A 9,345-nucleotide genomic window follows, 5' to 3' on the forward strand; every position below is an offset into this window, starting at 1 on the left:
AGCGTCCAGTCTCGTGGTTCTCGTGCCAAGGACTGGCACCATGCTGGGGATGGATGGAAAGGAAAAAGGCAAGGAATGTGGTGAAAGGCAGTCTGATGGGGAGCCTGAAGGCACGTGGCAGAAAGAGGCGAGAGTTTACATGTTTTCACTGATGAGTTTCCTCTAGTAGAAGGAATCTTTCTGGTTTGCATTTCCTTTTTTCCTGCAAACACGATCCACCCCATTCAAACAGAGGGCATTTCTGCAGTGGGTATTTGCAGAGGGAGAGGCGTGCAGGGGAAAATAGAATCCTTGTGCGGGAGGAGGCAGTTCTTCTAGAGGAACAGTTGTCTGGTCTCCTGGCCCATGCACATTTTGTCTATAATATCCCCAGAAGTTCCCTTCAGATAGCACATAACAATGCTCTTTGGAGAAATACTCATGCTGTCAATGTGCCTGGTTTGAGAGGAAACTCCTGCTCTCCTGTGGGCTGTCGAGTTAAGGAGGTGGGACAGAGGGGAGGAAAAACCTCACAGAAGAGCTGTTTCCCAGGCCTGACTGGATTCTCTAGCTCTGCTCTTCCATTAGAGTACCTCCTGTGGTGGTGTCTGTTGCCCTTCCTTATGCAGGATGCTACCAGCTGAAAAAGCAGTTCTCTTGGTGGCGCGTGCAAAACGCGTTTCTCAGGACAAACCTTGGCTTGCCGATTCTGCTGCCGTGTGCTGTTTCCAAAGACTGAAATGCGTTCGGTGTGCTGCTGCAAAAGGATTTACAGGCAGCTGTTTCTTGCGTGTTTGTGCAGGTAGGGAAGGCCAGAGTTACAAGGGCTGTCACTGAAAGTACCAGTGTGTGCTAGCAGGAGGGACTCTCTGCTGTTTTTCCTGCCGACTCCTCACATGATTGGGCATATATGAATCCGAAGAATCATATTGGTCCAGCTGGCTGACCAGGAACTTCTACATCTGTTTTGGTCTGGGAGTCTTTGTCGTCCCCAAGCTCTGTCATGTCCTTTATCTTTTGTTTTGTTCCTTGTCCACATGGCACTGTGGCTTTGTTTGCACTTCCGTGTGCCGTGGATGTCAGAGAGCTCACTGTTTCTCGCTGAGGATCATTTTCCTTGATGCGAGTGACTGTGGTTTGCGCTTACAGTGCTGTTGGAGCTTGAGCAGATCCCATCTGTGGCTTGCCTGTAGCAATTCAGCCACCAGTTTGACATAGCCTTCTTTTGCTGGGTTGGTGCGGCGCTGTCACGTGCGGTGCTGTCCTTCTCAGGCACACCCTTGTTCCCAAAGTCTCGGAGTTTGGTTTCAGTTTGGCATTCTCCCTTGCACCATCCCCTCTACGACTTGCAGCTACGACGGTACTTTGTGTTCCATTTTTGGATTTTATTTATTTGTTTTAACACCATTTCAAGGTATTAAACCTTGAAAGTTTGAACCCAGACAGCACCACTTCTCTAGTGGGATGCTGTGAAGCCTTGCATTAGAAATGCTGGCGGAAGAGCCCACGGCTCTTCAGTTGTGGGTCAGTCGAGGACCTGCTGCGAGTCCCGTTTTTTGATAGTTCTGTGTTCTTTTCTTTAAACTGTAAGAGCGTCTTGAGCTGTCTTGGTGCAGAGTGGCTGGAGGTGAACACCGAGGGTCACCACTGTTCTTGGGAATCGGGGATCTGAGGCTCATGTACACAAGGAGGGCTGTGAGGGCTAGCCAGTGTTGTCCTTGTCACTGTAGACCGGAGGCAGGAAAGGCAAGGTTTGTGTCTGACAAACACATACTTAGGTTCTTGACCCAGCATATTTTGGTCTGGCTTGGATGAGGAGGTAATAGGAAAGGGAGTAAAAACGGAAGCTCGAGTTCCTCACCGGCCGTGGGGTCCCTTTCTAGCCATGTTAAATGGGCAGTTCCTGTCATATGTCTGTGGCTTTCCTGTTTTGTTCTGGGTTTGTTGGCTTCAGGCTACGCCTGCCAATGACTTGCAGCGGAGGTACCGTTTTTGGTTTTGAACTTGATGCAGCAGAAGACGCCTGCACTGTGCTCGGCAGAATGAATGGCACGCAGGAAGCATGCCAGTAGGGGCATACCTTCCCTCGAATTTTTAGCAGTGCTTTTTACCACAGGCAGTAAATTGTGCTGCAAATCTGTATCTGGTTAGACAGCTTGCAAAGGGAATGGATGTTGTCTAGTGCTGGCAGAACGCATCCCCAGACATTAAGTCCTACATCTGCTTGTGTTTCCTAGAGGAGATGTATTTTCTGACATTTTGTTGCTTCTCAGAGTTGTACAGCATAAGACCGATATTGTAACCTTTTATCTTCTTCTGAATGTTCTCCCTAAGTGCAGATGGTTTTTCAGGGTGTTTGGCTGAAGTGCTGTTTGAGGAGCAGAGGGATAGCAGGCCATGGCTCTGCTGTGTGCGTTGGAAATTTTCTGGTTCCGATACGTTCCTTATTAACCGTGTTGATCCTTCCTCTTCTTATCTGAACAAGGCTTTCTTTCTGGCCCGCAGAGATGTTTTCATCCCCCAAGCAGTAGGTGCCCGTTTTGTTAGTCCTGACTGTGAGCACAGGTGAATCTCCTGGTTTCTTAAAGGCACGAATGGTAATGAATCTGCTTTGTGGTGGAGGTGTGATTATTGGTGTGAGAAACAGTTCTTCTATCCTAATCTTCTCAGATGGAAAGGGAAGGTCACATAGGGTTTCGTTCTCCAGAAGCTGCAAAGACCAAGTCCCTGGGAATTTCCCCCCATAGAATTGCTGCTTTGAGAAACCTCTCTTGTATTTAATCCCCGCTTATGTTTCTGGCTTTAGGTCAGAAGAAATGCTATCTGAAATCTACTTTCCCTCTTTAACTTCTTCCAGCTGCCTGTGCCCTCACCTTGGTGCTGCTGTGGGCTCTGTGGCATTTCATAATGCCTGGGACCACAGAGCAACCCCATGAACGGCACATGCCACCATCAAACCTTTTAAGCTCAAATGATCTGCAGTTGGCAGATTGTTGTCTCAGGGTAGGCTCGCTATTTGCACCTTGTGAAATTGGTCCTTGACCAAATATATGGTGGAAGAGGAACAGCAGAGCGGCGGGCTTGAATGCACGGAGGCTTCTGAAGGAGTTCAGCCTGCATATGAGGGCCTGCGTTCCAAATGCCGTGTTTTGCTACTGGCTGCACAAGCAGGAACAGTGACTTGTAAATGAAGCCAAAGCAGGCATTTTGTTGGGATTGTTTTAGTTTTTTGGGGGTTTTTTTGGGGTTTTATTTTTGTTGTTGTTGTTTGCTTGGAGGGTTTTTTGGTTTGTTGGGTTTTTTTTGCTTGTTTGTGGGTTTTGTGTTTTTTTTTTTTTTTGTTGGTTTGGTTGGTTTGGTTTGTTTGTTTGTTTTTTATTTTGGCCGAACAGATTTACTAGAATTTACCTGTGGCTGTGTATTTTTGCTTCTCTGAAGAAAATAGATTTATGGTAGCTGTAAGCTGTAAGTATGCTTATATTTCTGTCTGGATACATCTTCTCCCTATGCTTAGGAAAGGCTTTTTAAGAGTCTCGTCATCAAAAAAAGCCCTTGACGTTGGCCCATGAGAGATATCCTCTTGAGTCAGTGGAAAACGGACACAGGAAAAAACGAAGGGAACCGCAAAACCTCAGTGTTCTGAGGGTGCCACAGGATTTCACGTGATGGATGTCTGAGGCCAGAGGGATTGGGTGCATAGATGTGTATTTGCACACACTTATAATTAGAGCATGCTCTGCAAATGCCTGTACCAGTAACGGTGCAGAGTTACTGAGGGTGACGGTGCCAATGGGGGCACAGGAGAGCGGCCCTACCCTACCAGCTTCTGTGGCGTTACATCCATTCCTTGCGCAGACCTCTGCCGGGGCAGACCTGAGCAAGCAAATCCAACTCCTGCCCCTGCAAGCACCCTCATGCTGCCAGTGCAGTTGAGGGTGGGGTTTTTAGGCAGCGTGACCGAAATGGGGAAGAGCGAGGGCAGGCTATTTGGGTGGAGAGCAAGTTCAGTGGAGGGGAATGTAACAGAAACTTCTTCAAACTGATAGAAGAGCACCACGGGCATGTGCCATTTCTAGACTAGAACTGGGTGCATGGCAAGCGGTGTTGTTATGTTCTTTGGCTCTAGCGATGCGATAGCTTCTCTTGGGTCATTGTTTGCTAAACCTACAGAGAAGTCATTTCTGGGTAGCTGTGGAGATGCTTGTGTGGAGGGTTGTCCTTTGTGGTCTTTTTGCATTGTTCTCTCCACCCCGCCTTCCCTACTGCAAGGTCACGGCGAGTCTCAGGGTAGGGTAACAGTCCCAGTGGTGGCCAAACTTCTGGCAAAGGTGTGCTCGTTATATCGCAGCTCCTTCTATAAGGCACGAGCGGTCCACATCACCTTTTCCTTGCTCGTAAGGTACTGGACCAAATGCCTACATGGAATTTGAATTAGCCCCCCTCCTTGTGTGTGCTCTTTTGTACTTTGATGCTTTCTGTCTGGGTGGATTAAAAATTTTGACCCCAGCTTGTTCAGGTGGGAAAGAATTGGAACTGTGTAGCTAATAATGAAAATTAAACTACTTACGACTAAATGAAGTTCTTGCACCTTTGTAAATCTTGAAGAAGAGTTCTATTGGTGTGTAATGGCTGAATCTGTTAACTTATTAAACCACATGAACATCAAAACCTGATGTAGCGCCGTGAGTTTCCCTCCAACCTGTGCCTGTCTCACCTAAATTCTCCCACTCAGATGATGGCAAACTGTGTAGACCCGTGCAAGGGTCTGTAACACCCCAAAACATTTAAATGTAAGGGGGTAAACTGAGGCACATAGGAGAAATACCTGCAGTCGAGGAGAAGGTGAGTAGGGTATGAGAGGGGTTAGGCGTGGTCCTTCTAAAAAAGGGAGGTTACAGACCAAAAATGCTTGGAAGTTTAGCGGGTGTGTTTCTGCAAAACATATTAAAAACTGTAGCTTTTCTTATCTGTATGTATATATAAGTAATTTTTTTTAATTATTAAAATTGATTTCAAAATACAACCCCATATCTGCTGTATTATATACAGCATCATGGAGGATAAGAAATTCTAGATAAAGATATATAGGGTTTAAAAATGCAAATTGAACTTTTGTAGATGTAAATTAAACAAGAAAGGACTTGAAAATGGAAGAAAATAGGGTACCTATGAAGGCAATAGAAATAGTTTAGTGTATTCAGAGGTTTTTTTCCTCTCTGTGCAGCACAGGCTGAGATTGTGGCTGGTACTCAAACCGCTGCTGCCCCGTGGTGACAAGGCTGTGCTGAGGTGACAAGGCTCGGTGAGGCTGTGCCACACTCAAAATGGCGGCTCGGGCACGACTGATGCCGTCCTTCCCAGGATGGGGGGTGGTCACGCATGCGCCTTGGGGAAGGACAAAATGAACCCTCAACAAGCCCTTTCTCTTCACAAAGGCGTCTTCCCGCCTGCCTGAGCTCCACTCCGGCCCCCACCCCGACCCCGCGCTTGCAGCCCGATCCTGCGCGGCGCTTTGCGGTGTGGGGACGCGGATGGTGCAAGAGCAGGGTCGGCGTTGGAGTCGGGGTTGGCCTCAGGCAACGGAATAGACGCGCTTCTGAGGGGCGGGGCCCTTTTGCCGTGCCACACAATAGATGGCGGCCCCGCCGGAAGCAGCTTCTGCCAGATCTCAAGAGGGCGCGTAAGGGCGGAAGTCACGTGATGCCACACCAAGCTAGCAGCTCGCCACGCTGGTTTTGCCCTTCTAAAGATGGCGGTATCACACGCATGCGCTTTTCGGTAAAGACCAAATATGGTGCCGCGGAAGGACCCCACCACTCAGAAGGGCGATTTCGACTGCCCGAACCCCTCTGTCAACGCCGATCCGGCGCTTTCAGCGCGATTTTCCGCGGCGTTTCCTGGTGTGGGGACACGAGGCACGTCACACCCCACACCACGCCCGGGGAAATGCATCAAAACTCAACTCCCCCTTTAGCCCCGCCCATCCCCCTTTAGCCTCGCCCATTCCCCTTTTAGCTATGCCCATTCCACCTTTGACCCCGGCCATCGCCCTTTAGCCCCAGGCACCCCCGTTTAGCCGCCCCCATTCCCCCTTTATCCTCGGGCATTTCACCTTTAGCCACGCCCATTCCCCCTTTAGCCCTGCCCATACACGATTTAGCCACGCACATTCCCCTTTTAGCCCCGCCCATTCCCCATTAGCCCCGCCCATACAACAATTTGGGCTCGCCCATTCTCTCTCTAGCCTCACCCATCTGCAATATAGCCCCGCCCATCCCCCTTTAGCCCCGGCCATTCCCCGTTTACCCTGCCCAACCCAGTTTTAGCCCCAGCCATTTGCCATTTAGCCCCGCTCATTCCCTTTTTAGCCCCGCCCATCCTCCCTTTAGCCCCGGCCATTCCCCGTTTAGCCCCGTCCATCCCCATTTAGCCCCGCCCACCGCCTTTTTAGCCACGCCCATTCCCTGTTTAGCCCCAACCATACCCGGTTCATGGGCTCGCCCACTGGGTCTCTAGGCTTGCCCATCTCCCCATTAGCCCTGCCCATCTCCCCTTTAGCACTGCCCATCCGCCCTTTAGCCCAGCCCATTTCCCCCTTTAGCCCCAACCATACCCTATTTTGGGCTCACCCACTTACTCTCTAGGCTCGCCCTTTAGCCCCAGCCATCTCCCCCTAGAGCCCCGCCAACCCCCTTAAGCCACGCCCATTCCGCCTTCAGCCACGGCCTTTCCCCCTTTAGCCCTGCCCCTTCCGCCTTCAGACCCGCCCCTTCCGCCTTTAGCCCTGCCCCTTCCGCCTTCAGACCCGCCCCTTCCGCCTTTAGCCCTGCCCCTTCCGCCTTCAGACCCGCCCCTTCCGCCTTTAGCCCTGCCCCTTCCGCCTTCAGACCCGCCCCTTCCGCCTTTAGCCCTGCCCCTTCCGCCTTCAGACCCGCCCCTTCCGCCTTTAGCCCTGCCCCTTCCGCCTTCAGACCCGCCCCTTCCGCCTTTAGCCCTGCCCCTTCCGCCTTCAGACCCGCCCCTTCCGCCTTTAGCCCTGCCCCTTCCGCCTTCAGACCCGCCCCTTCCGCCTTTAGCCCTGCCCCTTCCGCCTTCAGACCCGCCCCTTCCGCCTTTAGCCCTGCCCCTTCCGCCTTCAGACCCGCCCCTTCCGCCTTTAGCCCTGCCCCTTCCGCCTTCAGACCCGCCCCTTCCGCCTTTAGCCCTGCCCCTTCCGCCTTCAGACCCGCCCCTTCCGCCTTTAGCCCTGCCCCTTCCGCCTTCAGACCCGCCCCTTCCGCCTTTAGCCCTGCCCCTTCCGCCTTCAGACCCGCCCCTTCCGCCTTTAGCCCTGCCCCTTCCGCCTTCAGACCCGCCCCTTCCGCCTTTAGCCCTGCCCCTTCCGCCTTCAGACCCGCCCCTTCCGCCTTTAGCCCTGCCCCTTCCGCCTTCAGACCCGCCCCTTCCGCCTTTAGCCCTGCCCCTTCCGCCTTCAGACCCGCCCCTTCCGCCTTTAGCCCTGCCCCTTCCGCCTTCAGACCCGCCCCTTCCGCCTTTAGCCCTGCCCCTTCCGCCTTCAGACCCGCCCCTTCCGCCTTTAGCCCTGCCCCTTCCGCCTTCAGACCCGCCCCTTCCGCCTTTAGCCCTGCCCCTTCCGCCTTCAGACCCGCCCCTTCCGCCTTTAGCCCTGCCCCTTCCGCCTTCAGACCCGCCCCTTCCGCCTTTAGCCCTGCCCCTTCCGCCTTCAGACCCGCCCCTTCCGCCTTTAGCCCTGCCCCTTCCGCCTTCAGACCCGCCCCTTCCGCCTTTAGCCCTGCCCCTTCCGCCTTCAGACCCGCCCCTTCCGCCTTTAGCCCTGCCCCTTCCGCCTTCAGACCCGCCCCTTCCGCCTTTAGCCCTGCCCCTTCCGCCTTCAGACCCGCCCCTTCCGCCTTTAGCCCTGCCCCTTCCGCCTTCAGACCCGCCCCTTCCGCCTTTAGCCCTGCCCCTTCCGCCTTCAGACCCGCCCCTTCCGCCTTTAGCCCTGCCCCTTCCGCCTTCAGACCCGCCCCTTCCGCCTTTAGCCCTGCCCCTTCCGCCTTCAGACCCGCCCCTTCCGCCTTTAGCCCTGCCCCTTCCGCCTTCAGACCCGCCCCTTCCGCCTTTAGCCCTGCCCCTTCCGCCTTCAGACCCGCCCCTTCCGCCTTTAGCCCTGCCCCTTCCGCCTTCAGACCCGCCCCTTCCGCCTTTAGCCCTGCCCCTTCCGCCTTCAGACCCGCCCCTTCCGCCTTTAGCCCTGCCCCTTCCGCCTTCAGACCCGCCCCTTCCGCCTTTAGCCCTGCCCCTTCCGCCTTCAGACCCGCCCCTTCCGCCTTTAGCCCTGCCCCTTCCGCCTTCAGACCCGCCCCTTCCGCCTTTAGCCCTGCCCCTTCCGCCTTCAGACCCGCCCCTTCCGCCTTTAGCCCTGCCCCTTCCGCCTTCAGACCCGCCCCTTCCGCCTTTAGCCCTGCCCCTTCCGCCTTCAGACCCGCCCCTTCCGCCTTTAGCCCTGCCCCTTCCGCCTTCAGACCCGCCCCTTCCGCCTTTAGCCCTGCCCCTTCCGCCTTCAGACCCGCCCCTTCCGCCTTTAGCCCTGCCCCTTCCGCCTTCAGACCCGCCCCTTCCGCCTTTAGCCCTGCCCCTTCCGCCTTCAGACCCGCCCCTTCCGCCTTTAGCCCTGCCCCTTCCGCCTTCAGACCCGCCCCTTCCGCCTTTAGCCCTGCCCCTTCCGCCTTCAGACCCGCCCCTTCCGCCTTTAGCCCTGCCCCTTCCGCCTTCAGACCCGCCCCTTCCGCCTTTAGCCCTGCCCCTTCCGCCTTCAGACCCGCCCCTTCCGCCTTTAGCCCTGCCCCTTCCGCCTTCAGACCCGCCCCTTCCGCCTTTAGCCCTGCCCCTTCCGCCTTCAGACCCGCCCCTTCCGCCTTTAGCCCTGCCCCTTCCGCCTTCAGACCCGCCCCTTCCGCCTTTAGCCCTGCCCCTTCCGCCTTCAGACCCGCCCCTTCCGCCTTTAGCCCTGCCCCTTCCGCCTTCAGACCCGCCCCTTCCGCCTTTAGCCCTGCCCCTTCCGCCTTCAGACCCGCCCCTTCCGCCTTTAGCCCTGCCCCTTCCGCCTTCAGACCCGCCCCTTCCGCCTTTAGCCCTGCCCCTTCCGCCTTCAGACCCGCCCCTTCCGCCTTTAGCCCTGCCCCTTCCGCCTTCAGACCCGCCCCTTCCGCCTTTAGCCCTGCCCCTTCCGCCTTCAGACCCGCCCCTTCCGCCTTTAGCCCTGCCCCTTCCGCCTTCAGACCCGCCCCTTCCGCCCTTAGCCCCGCCCACTCCGCCCTTGGCCCTGCCTATTCCCCTTTAGCCCTGCCCCTTCCGCCTTTAGCC

The 9,345-nt window shown here is 55.2% G+C and overlaps 2 protein-coding genes across 2 annotated transcripts in view; both read left to right on the plus strand.

Annotated features, from left to right (window-relative positions):
* C2CD2L (C2CD2 like) overlaps positions 1 to 4,652 on the plus strand; it is a 22,259-nt gene extending 17,607 nt beyond the window's left edge. Inside the window, exon 15 of the mRNA XM_017738457.1 lies at positions 3,494 to 4,652. Within this exon, the coding sequence (XP_017593946.1) occupies positions 3,494 to 3,507 (14 nt within the window). The 3' untranslated portion in view covers positions 3,508 to 4,652. The remainder of the gene's footprint in view (positions 1 to 3,493) is intronic.
* Positions 4,653 to 5,612: 960 nt separating this feature from the next.
* Positions 5,613 to 9,336, plus strand: LOC108447674 (proline-rich protein 36-like). Its single transcript, XM_017738397.1, has 3 exons — positions 5,613 to 5,659; positions 5,764 to 5,879; positions 6,678 to 9,336. Exons 1-3 carry the CDS (start codon positions 5,613 to 5,615, stop codon positions 9,320 to 9,322), a joined length of 2,808 nt encoding a protein of 935 aa, XP_017593886.1. The 3' UTR covers positions 9,323 to 9,336.
* The last annotated feature ends 9 nt before the right edge of the window (positions 9,337 to 9,345 follow it).

Source organism: Corvus brachyrhynchos, unplaced genomic scaffold (genome assembly GCF_000691975.1).
Source record: "Corvus brachyrhynchos isolate BGI_N302 unplaced genomic scaffold, ASM69197v1 scaffold46, whole genome shotgun sequence".
Classification (NCBI taxonomy): Eukaryota; Metazoa; Chordata; class Aves; order Passeriformes; family Corvidae; genus Corvus; species Corvus brachyrhynchos.

Excerpts from the sequence above, each read along its gene's own strand:
- LOC108447674 (XM_017738397.1), top strand. The coding sequence starts at position 5,613 with ATGGCGGCCCCGCCGGAAGCAGCTTCTGCCAGATCTCAAGAGGGCGC. Across the intron at positions 5,660-5,763 it reads GCCAGATCTCAAGAGGGCGC|ACCAAATATGGTGCCGCGGA; the intron begins GTAAGGGCGGAA and ends TTTTCGGTAAAG. Across the intron at positions 5,880-6,677 it reads ATTTTCCGCGGCGTTTCCTG|CCACGCCCATTCCGCCTTCA; the intron begins GTGTGGGGACAC and ends AACCCCCTTAAG.